This window comes from Panthera pardus, unplaced genomic scaffold (genome assembly GCF_024362965.1).
Source record: "Panthera pardus isolate Hobbes unplaced genomic scaffold, ASM2436296v1 HiC_scaffold_20, whole genome shotgun sequence".
NCBI classification, from domain to species: domain Eukaryota; kingdom Metazoa; phylum Chordata; class Mammalia; order Carnivora; family Felidae; genus Panthera; species Panthera pardus.
The window spans coordinates 93,761,096-93,782,731 of NW_026526766.1; the positions used below are offsets into that span (position 1 = coordinate 93,761,096).

Here is a 21,636-nt window from a genome sequence, read left to right on the forward strand (position 1 = left end):
GGACAAGGGAGTCTTTAGCTGGACCACCAGATTCCCGGAGATTCAGGAGGCAGGGACAGTCAGGAGAGCCAGGCACGGGGTTGCAGGCACTCAGGGAGCAAGAGGAGGGGCTGCCAGAGCGGGTGGGTGAACAAGGCCCCGCGAGAGATGGACCAGCGGTTTTGGTGTGTGCACGGTGGGGGCTTGGGACAGGGGCCGGCACTTGTTCTGTATGGTGTGTCTCCTGCCTGCATCAGGCTCTGGAAATTGTGTTGGGATTGCCAAGCCTCCCAGGCTCTCCAAGCCCCAGGATTCCCTTCAGGGAGCTGCCTGTCCAGCCGCCTGGCTCCTCCTCCACGACTGTGCAAGGACACATCTTCCTGTCGCAGGCTGGGCGGGCGGGCGGGACGGGCTCATCGTGCCTCGGTTGCCATAACCTGTGACATTTCCTTTCCAGTTGCCGGATTCATTATAAGGATATGTACAGTTTGTTGCGTTGTATTGCGCCACCCGTTGGCTTAGGGAAGAACTGCCCTCGTAGGTTGGCCTACAAGGTTTGCAACTTCAGAGCCTCCATCCGACATACTCTTCCCTGCCCGAAATGCAAACACAGCACACACTCCCTGCCTGGTTTGGGAATGACGACACCTCACCTCTCTTTCCTCCTGTCCTGCCCTGCCCCGCACTCCAACCTCCTGGACGCTTTGGTCCCTCATCTAATCTCCCGACCCCTCCAGCTGGCTGGGGAGAGGCAGCCTTCTGAGGCAGCGCACACAAAGCTTTCTGGCTGGGCCTTGAGGGCAGGGGTCGGCTACTGGGTGGGAGCCGGGGGCCAGGCCCTGCCTGTGCCAAGGAAGCAGCTGTCTTACCCGGCTCTGCCTCCAGGCTCTCAAGTGGGTGCTAATGGTCAGACACGCCCGAGGCCAAGGGCCCCAGAGGAGGGGAGCAGGGGTACCAGCAGACCAGGAGCAGCTGCCCCTCCCAGTCTGAAGAGCCCAACAGCCCAGGGATTTCTGGTCCCTGGGGGAGGAGAGGACAGAGGCAGAGGAGGCCCAAAGGCAGGCCCTCCTGCTTCACCTCTGGATTGATTCACTCAGCCAAGGCTGGGAACCCTGGGAGGAGGGCCAGGCCCTGGGGCAGACACGCCTGCCAGGAAAAGTGGCCCCTTTTCTCTCTTGGGTGACCTGAACCTGACTGCGTCTCTGGGACCCCAAGCAGGTCCCACAGGCGGGTATCCCCAGGGTTGATGGGGACAGGCCTGGTGGCCTGTTTACCTTGGGAAGGCATAGTCAGCCCCCAGACACCTCCCTGGATCTGGAGACTTATCCCATTAGTTGGCCCCAGCCCTGTTCCTGGCATGCTGTCAGGAGGGTGCAAGAGTGGCCCCAAGCCACATCCCACCCCAGCTGCCCACCACGCCCCTGCCCCCTACCCCCACCCTCACCCCCCCGCAATCTCCCATTTCCTGCCCAGCCCTGACTCCCAGCAGCAGCCCTGCCCTGGGCGGCCTCGGGCGTCTCTGGGCTTGGAGCAGGACTCACCCTTCAAGTTTGTCTCTAGAGCCTCGGGACTCCTTGCAGAACAGCGTGGCTCTCGCTCTAGTTTTCTGGCTTGTTTTAGATTTTTCTCCACTTTTTTAGCCTCTAGGCTAACTTTGAAGCAAATTGAGCATTAAGGAAAGCTGATATTTCTGCCGTGGTTCTTAGGCCGGCCTCATCGGTCATGTAATTCTGTCTACCAGCTCTCCCGGCATGGTGAAACAGCTCTTTTCTGATTTGGCATTATCTGTGGTTTCTAAAAGTGTAAAATCAGAAGTTGACAACCCAAAGCCGCCCCGATGCAGCCCTTCCTCATCCCTCCATGTTCATTAGCTCAGATGTCACCCCTGCCCGCTGCCCTGCGTGGGGCTGGAGTGTGGAGGTGAGGCTGGGGGGGGCAAGGAGGGGATCGAGTCAAGCAGAAAAGTCCCTCATTTTACGTATTTTGACTTTGGCATTTAATCTGACGCTGGTTAACTGGATCTGTTTTCTTGTCTGCTTCCTCCCCCCGCCCCCTCTTGCCGCACCCCTCCTGTGGACCCCACTCTGCCTCTGCCTCTCTGGGCTGGGTCTCCAGTGGGCGCATCAGTTACAATGACATGTTTGAGATGCTGAAACACATGTCCCCGCCCCTGGGGCTGGGGAAGAAATGCCCTGCTCGAGTTGCATACAAGGTAGACCCCGACCCTGCACCCTGGAGGCTGGCTGTGCTGGGGCTGGTCTCCCGTCTCCTCTCGGGCTTGTCCGTCTGTCTGCTGCTCTGCTGTCTCACTGTTTCTTCCTTTTCTCTGCTCCAACCATCTCCTCTACCCTCCTGGACAGAGGGACGCAGATATCATGATGGTACACCCGGCCCTTGTCCGTACAGGTCTGCCCCCTCTGAGAGCCCCCCAAAAGGCTCAGGAACCAGAGCCCTCCACCTGCCTTTTTCCCTTTCCTTCTCTTTCCTGGGAATTAGGAGACAGACCAGCTTTCTGACAGAAGCTGTTTTTGCTCTGGGCTCAGGACCGCACTCCACTCCAGTGGAATTAACCAGCCCTCAGGGTCTGACCCTGGGGGAATAGGGGCGTGAAGGGCCTCTGGGACACCTGAGGAACCCACTCCCAGCTCAGCGCATGCAGAATTTCCCCAGGCCTGGGCTGTTGTCAGCCTGGGGAGGAAGCATCTCCAGGGGTTTGTAGGTTTCACAGTGGGAAGGAGGCACTGTGGTATTAGGAAGGAAAGGGTGCCAGGGAGAGACGTCCTTCTGTCATTTCTGGGGCTTCAGAGGGCTGCAGCAGAGTAAGGACAGTTTCAGGGGCCCAGGTAGTCCCATGCCCCTCTCCCAGGAGGCTGAGTTGCAAAGAAGGGGTAAGCTGAGGGACACCTCCAGGCTTCCCTCCTGGGGGGCAAGCAAGTCACACGGCCCAGCCCCAAGCCTGCTCCCACTTGCTCATGTGCCCTCAGTCACCCCCCACCCTTGGTGTAAGCACCTTCCATCCCTCCAGCACCCCCACCCCCACCCCTCCTGCTGTCCCTAGTGCTCCCAGAAAACAGAGCCGGCCCCAGGTTCTACTGCTCCACCAGCATGTGTCCAGAGCCTCCCTGTCACCACCCTCTCTCTGAGCAAGCTTCCCACCAGAACTTTCATCTCTCTGGTTCTGTCCATGTTGTCTGTCTCTGTGCTCTGAATCTGGGCATGCATCTGTCACCTGGCTCAGCACAGTCTTTGGAAGCTAAGTGGCTCCTTCACGCCACAGACAGATGCCTCTGATGTCTTCCTTGCCCTCCCCTGCCTGGCATGCATGTTGTACCTGCCTGCAAGGCTCTAGCTTTGTCCCCAAGAAGGAGAGTTCTGTCCACACTGATACCTGGGGCCAAGTTGGGCATGCAGGGCCCTGATGGGCTGGCCTTTAGGGCCCTTCCCCAGCTGTGCTGGCCAGCTCCGAGGTTCTGGTCATGAATAGACCAGGGGAGGCCTGGGGTGGGTAGGAATGGATGGGCTTGGGGAGGTGGCGAGAGTCCAGGAGATGCACAGAGTGCTGTGACCACGAGGGTCTAGGCCCAGTGTGGAGATGCCTGTCTGTTTGCCTTGGCCTTGCCCTTCTAGGGCCTAGGCAGGCAGAGGAGAGCCTCTGGTGAAGGTGCCCTGGACAGAGCTCTCTTCTCTTGGAAATCACCTACTTGCTTCTCCTTCATGCTGGAACCTAACTCCTTGACTCCCCTAGAGAGGAGTCCCTCTGCCTCTTCTAATGCTATCAGTGCTGGTCTGCAGGGACACTGTGCTCTGGAAAGCCGATTTTCCTGGTGTGCATCACACGGGTGATGTGTGAGGTCCTGGGACCACGATTGGATGTGCCAGGTGGGGCTTTGCCAGCATTCGGGGTCTGTGTGTGGGGCGGGGGGGGGGAAGAGTCTGGGCTATTGTCTCTAGCCACCCACTCTCTCTGTTAGACTGAAGATTGGATTTGGGACCAAGACACTGGGGGCAGGGCGGGGGGCCCAACCCAGAGGGAAAGAGAGGCTGTGTGTCACAGGATACAGGCTTGGCAGAGGGCAGGCAGACCCCAGAGAGGGGCCCTGTGCCTCTGTCTCTAGTTCTGTCATGTGGTAGAGGACAAGAAGCTGCTGGGAGAAGACAGGAGGGTCACAGTGTCCCTAGGGCTCCGCCTGGCCAGCTAGGTGACCTCCCATGCTGAGGACATTCCAGACACACGAGGGATACTTTTGCTCCTGGAGATCACAAAAGTTCTCAGAGCCTCAGGTTCTGGGCAGCTGCTGGCTATATCCAGAGGTCTGTGGTATAGACACATGTCTGTCTCCAGCTGTTCTGTCCTTGAAAAATGAGGAGAGGAAAGAGGAGACAGGTAACAAAGAAGCAGTCTGGTCCAGAGTACCAGTGCGATGGCCCTGAGCTGCTCCCTGCCAGCCTTCACACTGGCCTTGTGCAGTCCCATCTGTTCTGGGTCCTTCTGACTGCAAGGTGCTAGCTGCTTTGGGCGAGTGGCAGCAGACGTCTCTTCCAGGCCCCCTGGCTGGGTGGTGAGGGACAGAAGTCTTCCTGGGGTGGAGGGATGCCTCACTGGGAGGTGGAGCTCAGAGCCGTGCTCTTGGCCATCCCACCCCTTGTCCAGTGCTCTAGGCTGTGGGTGGAGGAGATGACATTGGGCAGAGCCGTAAGGGCAGGGATCCTCCCTCCTGTCTGTGGGCTCTCCCAGGGCCCAGCCTCAGTTCTGCAGCCCAGACTCCTCCCTCTTCATCCCAGGCCATATGCCTTGGGCAGGGGTCCTTCTGGCTAAGCATGTACCTGTTCTTTCAGAGGGATCCAGGCTTCTGGCTTGGCCCCATGCTACAATCCTTATCCGTACTTCTACTTTTCTGCAGCTAGGAGAATCTTCAGCTCAGATGAGGGTGGGGATACAAGGGTGAGTGTGAATGCTGGCAAAACTCCCAGCCACCCAACCTTGCTTGGCCCTAGGCACCTGCAGAAGCTACTTCCAGGAGGCCAAGCCCAGCCTCTAGGGGCTTTGAGCACCTTGTAGTCCTGTAGCGGAGGGACCCCCGTAGGCCTGGCCCTGACCTGCTCCCCTTGTCCCTAGCGCCTGGTTCGCATGAACATGCCCATCTCCAATGAGGACATGACTGTCCACTTCACGTCCACGCTGATGGCCCTCATTCGGACCGCACTGGAGATCAAGCTGGCTCCAGGTGAGCAAGGCAGCATCTGGGGAGGGCACCAAGCCAGGGCTGGGCAATGCACTTCAGAGCCACCCGCAGGTGGGCATGCAGGGAGGGGGGTGAGGGGGCTTGTCTGGAGGGGACTGAAGACAGCTGCCCATGGCACCTCGGTCAGACACTGACTTTATCCCCTGATAACCATTCTGCATGTGAGCATTTTAATGATCCCATTTTCCTTTGAGGGATCTGAGGTGCCGTGAGATTAAATGACTTGTCCGGGTTGCCCAGAGCTAGAGTGTGTTAGAACCAGAACATAACCTGGCCCAGGTTTACATGAGCCGGTACCCTTCCAGGGTGAAGAGTCTGTGTGCCTTCTGCCCACTCACCGTAGTGAGCCCAGTCCCTGTCAGGTCCTCTCCTGAGCTAACCGACAGGACCACATAGTCTGTGCCAAATCTAGGGGAGAACAAACTCTAGTGTGTCCTCTCCACCTTCACCTTCGTGTGATGACTGCTTTATCTTCACAGAGAAAATTAGAGCCACCAGAGGGGATCTGCACCATCCCTACCCCACACTGCCCTCATGGCTGCACCTGTGCCCTTGAGCTCAGCCGCTTTGTTTGTAATGGATGAGTCAGGGCCAGTCCCTACCTTCTCATCATCTCCCCGAAGATGTCAAGCCAGAAATTCTGTACCCTGCTTCTTGTCTCGTCCATTTTTTCTCTATATTAGATTATTTGTATCGACATCTCTCCCATCTTTAAAAGGTTTTCTTCCCCCTCCATTAGCTTCCCTATTTGTATTTTTTCCTTTATCACAACCAGCTCCTTGAGAGACTGGTCTGTATTGCCTCTCTGATGTCTCTTTTTCAGGCTGCAGTCGGGCTTTCACTGCAATAGTGAACTGCTCATGTTAAGCTCTCCAGTGACTTCCATGTGCTCAGCCCTTATCTTACTTATCAGCGGCCTTTCCTCTGCTGTCACTTACTTCTTTTTGAACCCCTTTGATGTTTCTTGTTCTGTTTTCTCTTGTCTCCCACTGTCTGAATGTCACTGTGCACCTCAGACTGTTCTCTTTGCCACCGTTGTCATTCTGTCTACTCTCACGGCTCTAAATATTGTGAATTCCAACATTTGGGTTTTTAGTCCCAACTCCAGACGTGTGTTGTCATGCGAGGAGTTACGTGAGGGAAGTTATTTACTGTCTCCACTTGGAGGCCCAGTAAACACTACAAAGTCCCCGTGGCCAATCTTGAGCGCCACATATTCCCCTGGTCTTTCCCACCTCCGTCGGTGGCAACTCTGTTCTTCCTGTTAGTCACTCAAGCCAAAACCTTTATAGTGATTCTTACCTCCTCTTCCCTGCCCCCCCCTTACTCCAGTTCTGATCCATATCTGATCTCTTGTCATATCTTCTGACTCTACCTTCAAAATACACCAGAACATGATCACTTTTTTGCCCTCTCCCACTGCCAGCTCCTGGTTCAAGCCACGTTCTCTTGGGTCTTGACTAGATTGTGGCAGTAGCTGCCCACTGGTCTGCTTCTGCCCTTGTCTGCCTTCAACATAACACTCGATAACTTCAGCAACTTAAATGAAATGGAAAAATTTGTTGACACAAACTATCAAGCTCATTCAAGAATAGATAACCTGAGTGGGTTAAAAAAAGGAAGAGAGAATCTGAGTAGCACTATATTTATTAAAGAAATTAAATTCTAGTTAAAAGCCTTCCAACCAAAAAAATCCCAGGCCCAGTTAGGTCCATAGGTGAAGCCTACCAAACTTTTAAGGAAGAAATAATACCAATTCTCTATAAACTCTTCCAGAAAATAGAAAAAGAGAAAATATTTCTCAACTTACTGTATGCTGCTGACATGACTCTGATACCAAGACTAGACAAAGATATTATAAGAAAAGAAAATTTCAGATCAACATCCCTCATGACTATAGGCACAAAAATATTCAACACGATTTTAGCAAATTGAATGTAGCTATGTGTGTGTGTGTGTGTGTGTGTGTGTGTGTGTGTGTGTGTATTTGTGTGATGACAAAGTAGAGTTTATCCCAGGAATGCAAGTTGAGTTCAAGTTTAAAAATCAATCCATGTAATTTAACATGTCAAAGAAGTAAAACTATATAACCATCTCAATAGATACAGAAAAAGCATTTCATAAAATTAAATATCTATTCATGATTGTGAAAATTCTGCATAGACTAGAAATGAAAGGAAACACCCTCAATCTGATCAAGGATATTTATGAAAAACTTTCAGTGATTGACACACTTAACAAAGACTGACTCTGTTCCCCCTAAGATCAAGAACAAAGGAAGGATGTCTACTGTTACCATTCTCGTTCAACATCATACTTTAGGTTCTTGCCATTGTAATTAGTTAAGAAAAAGAAATAGGAGGCATACCAATTGGAAGGGAAGAAATAAAACTGCCTCTGTTCACAATTGATGCGATCATCAATGGAGAAAATGTGAAAGACTCTAATAAAAAGTTAATAAAACAGAAGCATCTGCAAGCCAAGGAATGTCAAGGATGGCTGGGAACCACCAACATCTAGAAACAGGCAAGGAAGGATTCTTCATCAGGGCATTTGGGGGAGTGGGCACAGTGATGTGGATACCTTGCTTTTGAGCTTCTAGCCTCCAGAACTGAAATAATAAATCCCTATTGTTTCAAGCCAGTAAACAAAAGTTTCTAAAACTAATAACACAAGTATAGCAAAGTCACAGGATACAAGATCAATACATAAAAAGTAAATGTGTTTCTATATATTAGCAATTAGGAATTGAAATGGAAAAAATTTCCATTAAATTTGCACCAAAAACATGAGATACTTCTGTGTTGCTGTATAACTCTAAAAAGTATATATGTGAGATTTGTATGTGGCAGATTTCAGAACATTGACTGAAAGAATCAAAGAAGACCTAAATAAATCAAGCACTGCCTCATCTTCATGCGTTGGAAGACTCCATATTTTCATGATGTCAGTTCTTCCCATATTGAACAATAGAATAAATGTTAACCCAGTCAAAATCCTTGCAGCCTTTTTAGGTAGAAATGTACAAATTGACTCTGAAATGTGTATAGAAAAGCAAAAGACCTTGAGTAGCAAACAATTTTGAAAGAAGAACAAAGTTGGAAAATTCACTGTACCTGAATCAAATACTTTGTATGAAGCATGTTAATCAAAGTGTGTAGTGTTAGTGACAGGACAGAGACATAAGTCATTGCAACACAATAGAGACTCACCCTCACATTTCAATGGGTTTTTGGTAAGTTGTAGAGGCGATTAATGGAGAAAAGATAATTATTTCAACAAATGGTACTGGAAAAATATAGACAACTATATGCTAAAAAAAGGAGAGACATCTTGACATTTAGTATCTTAGTCTGCTTGCATTGCCCTAACAAAATACTATAACTCAGTGGCTTAAACACAGAAATTTATGTCTCACCGTCTGGAGGCTGAACATCCAAATCAAGGTGCTGGAAGATAGGTTTCATTGTGGGGCCTGGTCACCGTCTCACCGTGTGCTCATGTGGTCTTTCCTTGAGTGCGTGCAGAGAGTGAGCGAATTTTCTGGTGTCTCTTCTTATAAGGACACTAAATATGGGTCAGGGCCCCACCCTTATGACTTCATTTCACCTTAATTATCTCTTCTAGGCCTTATCTCCAAATACAGTCACAATGAGGGCATACATACAAAAAAACCCTACACCTACATAAAAACATATAAGCAAATGTTTACAGCTTTATTTCATAATCACCTCAAAATGTAAGCAACTCAAATGTCCACAATTGGTGAATGGATAAACAAACTGTGGACTATCTGTACAATGAGGTAGTACTCAGCATTCAAAAGAAACAGACTTCTGATACATTCAGCAACATGGGTGGATCTATATGCATCATGCTGAGTAGAAAAAGTCCTACTCAAAAGCCAATACACCACTGATGATGTCGTTTGTGTGACATTCTGGAGAAGGCAAAACAACCAAGACCGAAAACACATCAGTGATGGGATGGATGGGAAGAGGATAAGGGGTCAGCTACAAAGGGATCAAACAGAGGAACTTTGGCAGTGGTGCGTGTACCATGTCTCTATTGTGGATACATGGTTTTAGGCATCTACCAAAATTCACAGAATGGGATGACTAAAAAGGGTGAATTTCATTGTATGTATGTTATACCATAATAAACCTGATTGTTTAAAAAAAAAAAAAAAGATAAACCCGAGTATTCTATCCCTCTGTTCAGCCCCTTCTGCTGCATCCCATCTCAACATCCACTCCCTTGCATTCCCTGCCCCCCCACGCCCACCCCACCATGAGCCTTGCTGTCCTGGCTCATTGTGTAAAACACTAAGGCCTTTGCACTGCCTCATGCCTTCCTGCCTACAGGGTCTTACATACATGCCACCTTCTCATGAGACCTTTCCTGACTACTATGTCCAAAATCCCTCCCTCCTTGGCTTTTTCTGCACCCAACATAACTGGATTTTAACTTACTGCCACTTTATTGTTAATAAAAGCCACATCTTGCCACAAGGGAAGCTCCTTTGTTTTTGTTCCATCACCTAGAACAGTACCTGGCATGTGGTGGGTGTTCCCTCAGTAGTTCTGAATGGGTGGACGCATGGGTGGATGAATGGCTGGACTGCCACCGAATTCCGAATTCCGTCTCGGCTCCCAGGGCCTACACACACACGTGCCTCTGTCTGTAGGCAGGTTTCCGGCAGGAGGAGTTCTGACAGCCGCCATGATGGTGTTTCTTCCCGCTTGGCCTTTCTCCTAGCATTGTGTTTGCCCCACATCCCTCCCCACACCACACCTCTCCCCGCCTGCCCCAGCTTGGCCTGCTTCCCCAAGGGGGCTGTGGGATAGCTCCTTATATATTTCTTCTCCTCCACACCCTTGTCCCATCCTAGCTGGCACAAAGCAGCATCAGTGTGATGCAGAGTTGAGGAAGGAGATTTCCTCCGTGTGGGCCAATCTGCCCCAGAAGACCCTGGATTTACTGGTGCCACCTCATAAACGTAAGTGAAGGCAGGAAATTCCCCATCCTCATGCCCCTTTCGTGTCCCACCCAGAGGCAGAGCTGGGAGGCCTGGGCCAGGGCAGCCTTGTAGATAGTCTAGACTTTGTTTCCACCTGCAGGGAAAATGGTCTTACAAGTGAGTGCACAGGCTGTGGGAGGGGGTGACCTGGGATTCATTCTGTGGCCACAGCCACCCACACTCCTGGTGGGGTGTATATGTCAAAAAGCCCAGGGAAAACCAGGGAGACTCCTACAGTCAGAGATACCAAAAGGGACCATGTGCTTAAAGATTAAACTCCACATCCACTCTTTTGGGAGGAGATTGAGGGCCCTGTGGAGATAGTCAGTGCAGCTCCAGGGGTTATGTGTTGTGTCAGGAAGCACCATGTGGGGACTGTGCAGCTTTGGCCAAGCCCTGTGCTTCTGTCTGAGTGTGTCCAGAAGTCCTCGTGGCGGGAGCTGTTTCCTCAGCGCACTCCACCCTGCTTTCCTCCTTTAGATTCCATCCTCTATTTTCTCTCCTTCCAGCTGACGAGATGACAGTGGGGAAAGTCTATGCAGCTCTGATGATATTTGACTTCTACAAACAGAACAAGACCACCAGAGACCAGATTCACCAGGCCACTGGAGGCCTATCCCAGGTATCAGGTTCCAAGATTTCCAAGAAGTAAATCTGAGGCTCTGGTACCCTTCAGTTGTTTGACAGCGAGGGAACCCACACCCTTCTTGGAAATTGCACAGCGGGAAAAGGAAGATGAGAGGTTTCTGCAGCCGCCTCCGCTCTCTGGCCCCAAAGTCAGAAGCTCCATACAGCCTGTATTCTTCCCAACGGCTGGTCTCTTGCTGGTACTGGGGATCCCCTGACTTGAGAGCTAGTGTTCAGGAACAGAAAAGGGGCTGAGAACAGAATTCCCTGGAGATACCACTTTTTTAAGTGGTAGAGGAAAGAAGTTTGAAGAATGCTTGAGGAGGAGGTTTGAGGAAGTCCCTACACACAGGCAGGGACCAGAGAGATTTAAACTGATGGGTCCTGGGTCATGATTTCTTCCACTCATGACTCTGAGCTGGTTTGGGGGCCCATCTTCCCAATGTCATCCATCAAAGATAACAACTTTCCCACACAGCCAAAATATCAGTGACCACATGTAGACTCTCTGTCTAGAAAGTGTCCATCTGGTGTCCAGAGCTTATAGGGACATTCACCCACCTTGGGAATGGGAATCTGGGGCTCATGCAGCCTCTGTCAATCCACTTTGATGATGAGATGAGGTCTTTTTACCATTTGTAATTGGATGTAGTCTCCAGATTTTGTAGGTAGGGAAGTAGAGGCTCCAAGAAGTGAAATTACTTTTCTGAAGTCACTCACAGTCCGGGTTTGGAGTAAGCCTGCCTCATATGGCAGCCCTCATAGGGCTGGGGGTAGGGCAGAAGGAGCCACAACCCATGTGGGCTCAGGGCAGCTTTCTGAGGCACCTGCCTCTGCCCTAGAGCTCTTCCTCTTCTTTGTGTCCCTTGTGCAGATGGGCCCTGTGTCCCTCTTCCACCCTCTGAAGGCCACCCTGGAGCAGACACAGCCGGCCGTGCTCCGAGGAGCCCGGGTGTTCCTTCGGCAGAAGAGCTCTGCGTCCCTCAGCAACGGTGGGGCAGTGTGAGTACCAGGCCCCAGGGTGTGCGGTGCAGGGAGGAAGGTCCTCCACCTCTCAGAGGGGCTCCTTGTAGGCAGTGCTTCAGGACAGGGAGCCCTTGTCCCATCGCCCCTGTTGGGGGATCAGCTCTACCATCCGCCCTGCACCCACCTCCCACCAGATGGTGCTGCCTGAGAGCTTGTCCTGCTCTGCTGCTGGAGCGGTCTGTGTGGTGGACTCCAAAGCTCATTCCTGAAGTGTTAAGCGGGTGCCTCTGACAGCACTGAGGTCCAAGGATTTAGACAGCTGATGATTCCCAGTCACCTCCCGCTGTTCGTGCCCATTTGTCTTTCCAGTGAGGAGCCTTTGCTTCCTCCCTGGCCTTTGGTGCCTGCCGACCACTGCGAAATTTTTTGTTTCCTCCTCAGTCCTCACCCCTGTCTGTTGATGGCCTATTTGTGTTCTCAACTTCTGAACTCCTCTGAGACATTTTCCCTCTCATATCTCCATTCTGGTAGTGATTTCTGAAACAACTATATTTTGTAGGCAAATTGTTAATATCCTTTTCACCTATCCCCTAACTCTTGCTGTAGTAATTCTTGGTATTGAACCACCCAAAACCAAGTGTTATAACAGTCACCTTTCTTGCACCGTGGATCGCTGAAAGGTGGTACCTGGCAGGCAGGTTGGGCCTGGCCATCTCATTGGCCAAAGCAAATCAGTGGCCGAGTGCACAGTGGGACATGAGCTCTGTGTCACTGAGCAAGGGCTGAGGTGCGGGGCCTATACCAGCCCGTGCACAGCATGCATGGTGAGAGCTCCCAATATCTTCCTCTCTTGGACATGTTTTGGGCCTTCTTTTCTGAAGCCTGGTTGTGGGTCATGGAGTGTTAATCAGGTAGGTTTTGCTGAGGAATAAACTGCTATAACTTAGTGGTGTGTTACTTCTCACATTCAGGGGCCAGCTTGGCAGCTCTTGGGTCCTGGGCCCGGGCTAGCTCGCCTGGGCCCGGTGGACCCATGAGATGTCTTTCTGGATCGTTCTAAGCCAGATTTCAGTTCAGGAAAAATGAATGTTACTTATTTTCATGGTTCTAATTTTTATAGAATCAGCTACCACTCCCTTTTATTGCAAGTGAGCCAGTACCCAGTCAGCCTGGACCAGGCAGTTGGGGCATTTACTGTGCCGTCTGATGCTGGTATGCGTGCAGCTGGCTTCCGCACGGAGTGACCTCAGGGGTCACAAGGCCTGGAGGGCCAGCTTCCATTCTCCTGACTGGGCCTCCTGACAGGGGCAGCCATCCCTAAGGCAGCAGCAGCTCCAAATAGCACACCACAGGGTAGATGCCTGTTATCAGTGTGGCCAGCTGAGGCCAGCAGACTCCATCTCAGAGCTCAGAGTGTGATTGATGCCATGCGACCTGTGTGAGTGAGAGTGTTTCCATTGCTTCACTGGACATGGGAACAAGCAGTAATCCAGGCCAATGCTGGCCAGTTTCGATGCCATGTGGGAGATGTACACCGATAGAGTGAGGTGAAGTACATGGACTGGGGAAGGCCTCCTCCAAAATGTGACACTAGATCTGAAGGGCAGAAAGGCCTCCATGGCTGGAGGTTGGGGAAGCAGGGAGGTGGCAGTGAATTTGGAGGTGAGGAACAGGAGGAACCCTCAGGAGGGAGCCGAGGGCCAGCAGAGGCAGGATGTCCTTACTGCGATACATCACGTACACATGTGGCCTTGTCCTGGCCAAATGCCATTCATGCTCCCACTACACATGTGAGGCCCTGTCTAGGGCTGAGGAACCTGCTGCTTGTCCACAGGCCAGGAAGTTGTGGGCCCAGACTTCCCTCTCTTCCTGCCTGTTCTAAGCCCTGGACCTGGGTCCACATCCCTTGTTTTGCAGCCACTGGAGAGTGCCTGCACTTGAGGGGCTTTATGGCTCTGGGATTCCTCTAGCCCAGAGCAGAAAGGGCCAGTGTAGGCTCCTGGCGGGTCAGAGCCAGGTCCTTGGTGGGCATATGGTGCCCCATAGACTTCTTAGCCAACAGGACAGTCCTCTCTTCACAGACAAACCCAAGAGAGTGGCATCAAGGAGTCTGTTTCCTGGGGCACTCAGAGGACCCAGGAGGTACCCTATGAGGCAAGGACACCCCTGGAGCGTGGCCACTCTACAGAGATCCCGGCGGTGCATCCAGGAAAACCGGTGAGGGCTCCCAGGGCTGGGTATTGAGGCTGGGGATGGGGGGTGAGACAGGGATGGTGGTAGATGGCAGGAATGGTGTGGGGGAGAAGGTGAGAGTGGAGGGGAGGTGGGTGTGACTGTGGGCTGCTGTATGCCCAGGCTGTTGATGTCCAGATGCAGAGCATGGCCCTGAGAGGTCCTGACGGGGAGCCCCAACCTGGGCTGGAGAGTCAGGGACGAGCGGCCTCCATGCCCCGCCTGGCTGCAGAGACCCAGGTGGGTAGTCTTGGAGGGTCAGGGTCGTGGGAGGGTTGGGGACTGGGGCATGAGGAGACCTGGCATAGGGAGGGCTTGTGTCCCATGCGAAGCCTCCCCACCTGTGCTACAGCGTGGGCACTGTCAGCCCTGTTGGGTCCTCCCAGAACGCCGTGATGGTCTCAAGACGTTCAGCCAGATTCCATTGAGGCCAAGAGTCCCACCGCTCACTTGTGTTCAGCCTCCCGTCAGGGCACTGGGGCCTCCACCCTCCAGCCTTGTGTCCCTGACCCAGCCTTTACCTCTCTCTAGGACATACCTCTCCCACCCCAGCCCGCACCTTCCCCCCAAAATGCACACAGTACCTCACACCTTGGTCCTCCCTATTTCCCCTCGAGGCTCCAAGGGTGACCTGCCCTGCTTTTTCTCTAGACACTGGAGGTGGCACCGCCTCCCTCCCCTGCTCCTTCTGGGATGCTTTGACTATGGAGCAGGAAGCTCCAGGGCAGGGGGGCTGTGGGCCCTTTCACAAGGTCTCAGAGAGGGGTCTGCAGACCTGAGGCTGTGTCAAGGGGCTCTTCTTTCACTTGCTGGGAGGGTGAGGGCCTCTGAAGGGACATGACCTTTGGTGTTTCCCTGGGGCTGGCTCTATTCCTGCCTCCTTTTGTGGTTCCTGGTTCTACACATCTAAATTGACTTTCGTTCTCGAAACTTGTCTTTGCCTCCCACTGGTGGTGGCTCCTGTCCTTTTCCCCTTCCTGATCCTGGCCAGCTGGGCGTCCATCCAACTTGAGGACACCCAGCAGGGGCTGTGGATCAGCTCTACTTGGAGGGCGCATTTCCGCAGGTCCTGATTTCAGCCCGGGGCAAGCAGCCTCATGGCCCTGGGCCAGCTGAGCCCTCACACTCAGCCGGTCCTCAGGGTTCTTCCAGCCAGGCCCACAGCCTCCCTCTTCCTGGCATCCTCCCTGTCCGCCAGGGATGCTGAGGCCAACAGGCTGCCTGGGCCCTGCCCGGCCTGGCAGACACAGAGAGCACCTTGTGCAGTGTGCTCTGAGAGAAAGGGTGGGATTCGGTGGGGAAGAACTTTCCCGAGAGAGGGAGTGCCATGGCTGCTGCCAGCCACCCTGGAGCCTGCCCCAGGTCCCCCTCGCAGGCTGTGTGCCAACCCATGTCCTGCCCGCCCGCAGCCGGCCCCTGACGCCAGCCCCATGAAGCGCTCCATCTCCACGCTGGCGCCCCAGCGCCCCCATGTGGCTCATCTCTGCAACGCTGCCCTGGACCGCGCCCCAGCCAGCCAGGCTGTGCCCCACCACCACCACCGCTGCCACCGCCGCAGGGACAGGAAGCAGAAGTCCCTGGAGAAGGGGCCCAGCCTGTCCGCAGACGCAGATGGCGGTGCGTGAGAGGGGTCCCCTGAGTGGCCATGGCCTGAGGCAGGGGTCTGAGACCGTGTTCCTTTTTTTGCCTCACGTACAAGCAACCCCGAGTAGGGGGCGGTGAGTCCTAGGTCTGGGGACCAGGCAGGACCACCCACCCACCTCAGCTCTTCCCTGGGTCCCCCTGCTGGCCCTGGGGACCAGGTCTGGGGTGGGGGGGAGTCTGTCTCCCAACCTGGCTCTCTGTGCTGATTTCTCCTCTTCCTGGCCAGCACCCAGCAGTGCTGCAGGGCCGGGGCCACCCCCGGGAGAGGGGCCCACAGGCTGCCGGCGGGAGCGTAGGCAGGAGCGTGGCCGGTCCCAAGAGCGGAGGCAGCCCTCTTCCTCCTCCTCGGAGAAGCAGCGCTTCTACTCCTGTGACCGCTTTGGGGGCCGTGAGCCCCCGCAGCCCAAGCCCTCCCTCAGCAGCCACCCCACATCACCGACAGCCGGGCAGGATCCAGGACCCCCGAGACAGGTAAGACATGACCCTCCCCTCCCCCCTCCACTCACTGCCCCTCCTCACAACTCTCCTGGGCCTATGCTCTGAATCCCCCTTCATGTCCTGGTGCCCAGGCCCAAGTCTGCACCCCCTCCCCTTTCTCACCCCATTCCTCCCCCACCAGCCCAATCCTCCCCTCCCAACTGCCTTGGACTGGCCTCTGGTCTCTCTCTCCTCTCCCTGGACTTGCCTGTCCCCCTTTGTCACCTATCATTCCCTGACTGCCACCCCAGGCCTAGCCAGCACTATGTGTCTTCCCCCCACCGCATGCCCTACCCGTCCCCCTCCCAGGGCGCCTGCCCCTCTCCAGGCCTCTCACCACCACCTTCGTGGTTCTCACTTGCACTGGCCTCTGTCCATTTGGTCTGGTCCTTTGATTTTTATTTGCTCTATTCTGTTTTCTTGTAGGGTGGTGGTTCAGTGAATGGGAGTCCCTTGTTGTCAACATCCGGTGCTAGCACCCCTGGCCGTGGTGGGCGGAGGCAGCTCCCCCAGACTCCGCTGACCCCCCGTCCCAGTGTCACCTACAAGACGGCCAACTCTTCCCCTGTCCACTTCGCTGGGGCGCAGACCAGCCTCCCCACCTTCTCCCCTGGCCGGCTTAGCCGTGGCCTTTCTGAACACAACGCCCTGCTCCAGAGAGACCCCCTCAGCCAGCCTCTGGCTGCTGGCTCTCGGATCGGCTCCGACCCTTACCTGGGGCAGCGTCTGGACAGTGAGGACACTGTCCGCGCCCAGCCTGAGGACACGCTCACCTTCGAGGAGGCTGTGGCCACCAACTCGGGGCGCTCCTCCCGGACTTCCTATGTGTCCTCTCTGACCTCCCAGTCCCACCCCCTCCGTCGCGTGCCCAATGGCTACCACTGCACTCTGGGACTCAGCTCGGGCGGCCGGGTTCGGCACAGCTACCACCACCCCGACCAAGACCACTGGTGCTAGCTCGCTGCACCGCCTCCACCACACACCTGCTCAGCGGGCGCGTTCCAGTCGATGAGTTTTATCATCCACGCTGGGCTCCCAGGGACGCTCAGGGGCACCAATGCGGGGGCATCAGCTCCTGGGAGGAGGGGCCTCGCCTTTGGGGCCAGCTGGGGGGAGGCCCCGCTGCTCCCCCCCTCCTCTTTGACGCTGGACCAATTCCTAAAGCCCTTTTGGAGAGGGACGTGGCTCTCTCTATCCCCTTGTATGCTGCCTGCCTGGGTCTCATACCACAGACCCTACACGGGAAGTGGCTGCATGTGCTGAGTAGGACCCTGCCAGTCTGAATCCTGTGTGATGGATCCCAGCATCTGGGGTGTGTGCCTAGAGCCATTTTTAGGAGGTCTGAATCTTGTGGAGACCATCCTTTATTCAAGTGTGTGGTACAGAGGAGCCCAGCGTGCTTAAGAGCCTGGCAAGACAACACAGTTGACAGTCAACAGCAGCAGCCTTGGGAGTCTGCTTTTGGCTCCATGCAAGTCTTGTCCGCGCCCACAAACACACACATGTGTGGCATTGCCCTTTGTACCTGGGACAGCAAATGGACACTAGAAGTACACTCACACACTCTCTGTCCTCTCCCAGATGCTGTCATCCCTGACAGGGACCAAATCTGGAAACCATTCTTGCTGTTGGTTTTGGTTTTTAATCATGACACCCTTCCCTCTTTTGTCAGTTCCATATACTTGACCTAGAAAAAAAAGAAAACCAGAAAAATGGGGAAGGAAATAGTAATATAACTTAAAGAAAAAAATCCAACCTGTAGGAAGCTCTCAGCTCTTCAGTGTGTGTGTGTGTGTGTGTGTGTGTGTGTGTGTGTGTGTGTCTTGTGCGAGGCAATGCTCTTGTTTCCAGCCCGGGTGGTCCCCCAGTGACCCCTGGCTCCTGCTGCTCTCGACCAAGTGCCTGACTTCCGAGCCCTCTCGTGCCAGGCTCCTGGGGGCGGTGACGTGAGGCCTGTGTGGTGGGTTTTGTGGAAACAGTTCCAAATATCAACCAAGTAGAAAGCTGCTGTCAATGGAGAACACTCATAACATCCAGGAGGAGGTTGTAGGTGGAAATGAAGTGACCATTTCCCCGTTTTCCTCCCACCAGCATGAGAGTTTCCTGGGAAGCCACAGAGCAGGGTAGAGCGTGTCCTTGTATGGGGGGTTTTCAGTCTGTTCTACATCTGAATCTCAGGGATGGGATGCCTGCCAAAGGGGGCATGATGTCTGTTGTCGTGAAAGTTTCTTTTCAGATAAGGCCAGAGGGAGGGAGAGGTGGTGGGAAGAGGGAGAGGTGGGAGCAGTGGAGTTGGAGCTGTCGGGGCAGGAGTGAGGGCCTGTGTTTGAGCAGATGCGGGCACTTGGGATGTCCTGACTGAAGTGAGGCCCAAACTCGGAGGAAGCGATTGGTGAAGGAGAACCTTGGCTACTGCGGCTCAGATGGGAGTTTCTGAAGCCCAGCACTGTGTGTGGCACGAGACATGGGAAAGCGGGAAACAAAAGAGAAATCCAACCTCATGGCCATTCTCAAAAGGGAAAGACCATAGTTAGGAGGCTGTGCATAAAACACTGGGACACCTTTTGTTTTGTGAACAAAGGGAACATTTAGATGATGTGATTCTGGTGCATCCTCCCTGTTTGGAAATGTCAGATGATCTCTTTGCTGGATCATTTGAGTGTTCCCATTGGCTTTTACCCCATGACTCACCTTGAAGAAACTTGGCCTGTGATGTGTGTGTGTGTGTCTGTGTGTGGAGGTGTGTCCTAGTGAGTGGATGTCGTTAACCCATAGGGCTATGCAACAAAAGACACACATTTAATAGAAATAAATCACATAAGACCGCCACCTGTTCTAGGGTTTCAGCATGATTGTGACCAAACCATTTTATAGAATTTCCTTACTGGAAGGCACAACACTCTGAAACTTTAAGATTACAGAGTATTTTACTGCAATAGGAAATAATAAACTGGAATGGAATCTCAGACTGTGCATGAGATCGCTGTGCTCCTGTTGCAAAGCAGAAGGACCTGTATTTTGATACTGATGTTTCATCTCTGGCCCATGTTATTTTGAATGTATCCATTCTGTGCAGAACCACAGCTACTTTCCTGGCCATGTTGGGTGGAGAATCACTGGTCTAGCCCCACACAGCCTCACCACTTTGTCTGGATTCTTCTAGACACTGGAATTGGTGAAAACTACAGGGAGTGGGGGAGGAGATACTGTGTCTTGTTTTCCTGAATTTGGGTTTTGTTTCTGTATCGTCTCTTTTCAGCTATCCTGTGTTTCCACTGAGATCTCATAGTGAGTTGCCAAATTTGAAATGCATTAACCAGTTGTCTGCATCTGGACCAGTCAAGCAGTGGCTGTAGTTTGAATAAGTTATGTGTGCATGTAAAATATATACATATATACATATATACAAGTATGTGCATGAAAATGTATATCTTCGTACTTTTTGATACAATGTATTCATTTGTTAATTTTTAATTATATTTGATATAAATCAAAGGTTTGTTGCAAAACTTTATATTTAAGAACAGTGTTAAAAAAATACCCAAAAAGAAGTCCCAACCATGCAACACAACTGGGGCCTGCTTTAAACCAATCCTGTGATTGATGAGTTTGCTGCCTGAGTAATATTGATCACCCAGACTTTGGATTCTGCTATTGTTTCTACAATGACATTTTGTATGAATCAAAGTCCTTGGATTAAAATAAAACTTAGCAAAAAATCAAAAATAAACCCCATTCTGCTGGGTGATGTATGTAAGGGCTGTGGGAATCAACAATCAGTGAGTCCACGAGAGGCAAGGCCACCTCCATGGGCATGTGGGCAGGATTGCACAGTTGAGGAGGTCTCAGGAGAAAATGAGAATCCCCTAAAACTTGTTTGGTTCTGTTCACAATGCAAGTGTGGATCAGCCTGAGAATCTGGGTGGGGTTAGGGTTAGGGTCATGGGTTGGGGTCAAGGCCAGGCTTGAGATGGGGGTCAGGGTCTGGATCAGGGGCAGGGTTTAGGTTAGGGTTAAGCATAACTGGCTCTTTCCCCTCCTCCATCTCTGTGGGCCTCTGCAGGATAGACAGGCCTCATCCAGGGTCACACATGCATCAGAGGTTGAGCTGGAGCATTGGTTTTCTGCCCCTCAGTCCTAGGCTCTAACAGAAGAAAAGCAAAATGTCCACCTGGTTGCTGTTTCAGACCCAACTCCACCCCAGCCAAGGGTTATGGAGGGCCTCAGAGGTCATACAGGGTTCTTCCACCCTCCCACCTGGGAAGGGTGCTGCTGGCCCCACTCTGCCTGGGGTGCCCCAGGTTCTAGCACAGCTGCGGCCCACAGGGCACTCAGTAGACATGTGTGGCTTGATACAGAACTGGCTGCAGTGGCCTACCACCCGCCACGTGCGCCTTCTTGAAGGCCTGTGTGGCCCTACCCACGCCGGCTGGACCCTTCATCCTATCCGAGTGATCAGCAGTGAATAGCAGGCAGGACAGACCTTGGCCTCTGACCATCCAGGCAGGCATCTGTGGTCCTCCAGCTCAGGCCAGGCAGGGTCTTGACACCCCCCATGGCCAATTACTTAGCTGTGCTGCTATGCAGTATAATAGGTCCGTGGGCAGTATAGGCAGCCCTGAGGGATGTTTCTGTTCCCAATGTCTGTGTGGTTGAGACAAGTGCCTCCTCTCTCTCAGTCTCTTAGCTTGCCAAGGGAAGCAATGACCCTCCAAATGTGAATGTGGCCCTGGCCACAGCAGGCATACAGCATACTGGCCCTGCAGTTCTTTGGCCTCCCGATTTGACATGCGTACTTGTTAAGAATCAAGGGCATGGGAGCAACTGTGTCTCCAGTGGGCAGTTTCTCACTGAGGCTGTGTGGTCTCAGAGAACCATGTGCATGACCCATGGACCGTAGCCTCCAGAAAGCCTGCCAAGTGTGGATTTATGGTGTAGAATAATCCTTGAACCTCCCACTGCTTCACTGAGAAATAATTTCCTTACCATCCTCACATTTGATCCCTGCTCTTTGTTTTCTTTTGTTTTTATTATTAAAATTTAAAAAAAAATTTTGGAGAGTGAGAGAACATGTATGACAGGGGGCAGAGGGAGAGAGAGAGATAAAGAGAGAGAATCTTAAGCAGGCTCCACGCTCAGCACAGAGCCCAATGTGGGGCTTGATCCCATGGCCCTGGGATCATGATCTGAGCCAAAATCAAGAGTTGGACGCTCAACCACCTGAGCCACCCAGGCGCTCCTGATCTCTGCTCTTTATAAAGGAAGGAGATAAGACTGGAAAACAGGCCAGTTTGTTCTTTGGGAGCGGGTGATTGATGTGGTCGAGGGGGGGCAGGTTTGAATCCTGGGCTTCCTCCTCCCAGGGACATGAGTGAAGTCTGTGTGCCTTCCAGTTTCTGAGATTTGAGCACCTGATGCCCAAGGCAGGAACCTTGAGTTTAGTACAAA

At 52.9% G+C, this 21,636-nt stretch overlaps 1 protein-coding gene across 1 annotated transcript in view; it reads left to right on the forward strand.

The window, feature by feature from the left end:
- The window catches only part of CACNA1B (calcium voltage-gated channel subunit alpha1 B), a 190,709-nt gene extending 170,791 nt beyond the window's left edge, over positions 1-19,918 (forward strand). Inside the window, 10 exon segments of the mRNA XM_053908620.1 lie at positions 2,095-2,191; positions 5,096-5,204; positions 10,114-10,221; positions 10,752-10,864; positions 11,744-11,871; positions 13,917-14,052; positions 14,191-14,307; positions 15,477-15,684; positions 15,938-16,182; positions 16,615-19,918. Of these exon segments, the coding sequence (XP_053764595.1) occupies positions 2,095-2,191; positions 5,096-5,204; positions 10,114-10,221; positions 10,752-10,864; positions 11,744-11,871; positions 13,917-14,052; positions 14,191-14,307; positions 15,477-15,684; positions 15,938-16,182; positions 16,615-17,145 (1,792 nt within the window). The 3' untranslated portion in view covers positions 17,146-19,918.
- Positions 19,919-21,636: the final 1,718 nt, after the last annotated feature.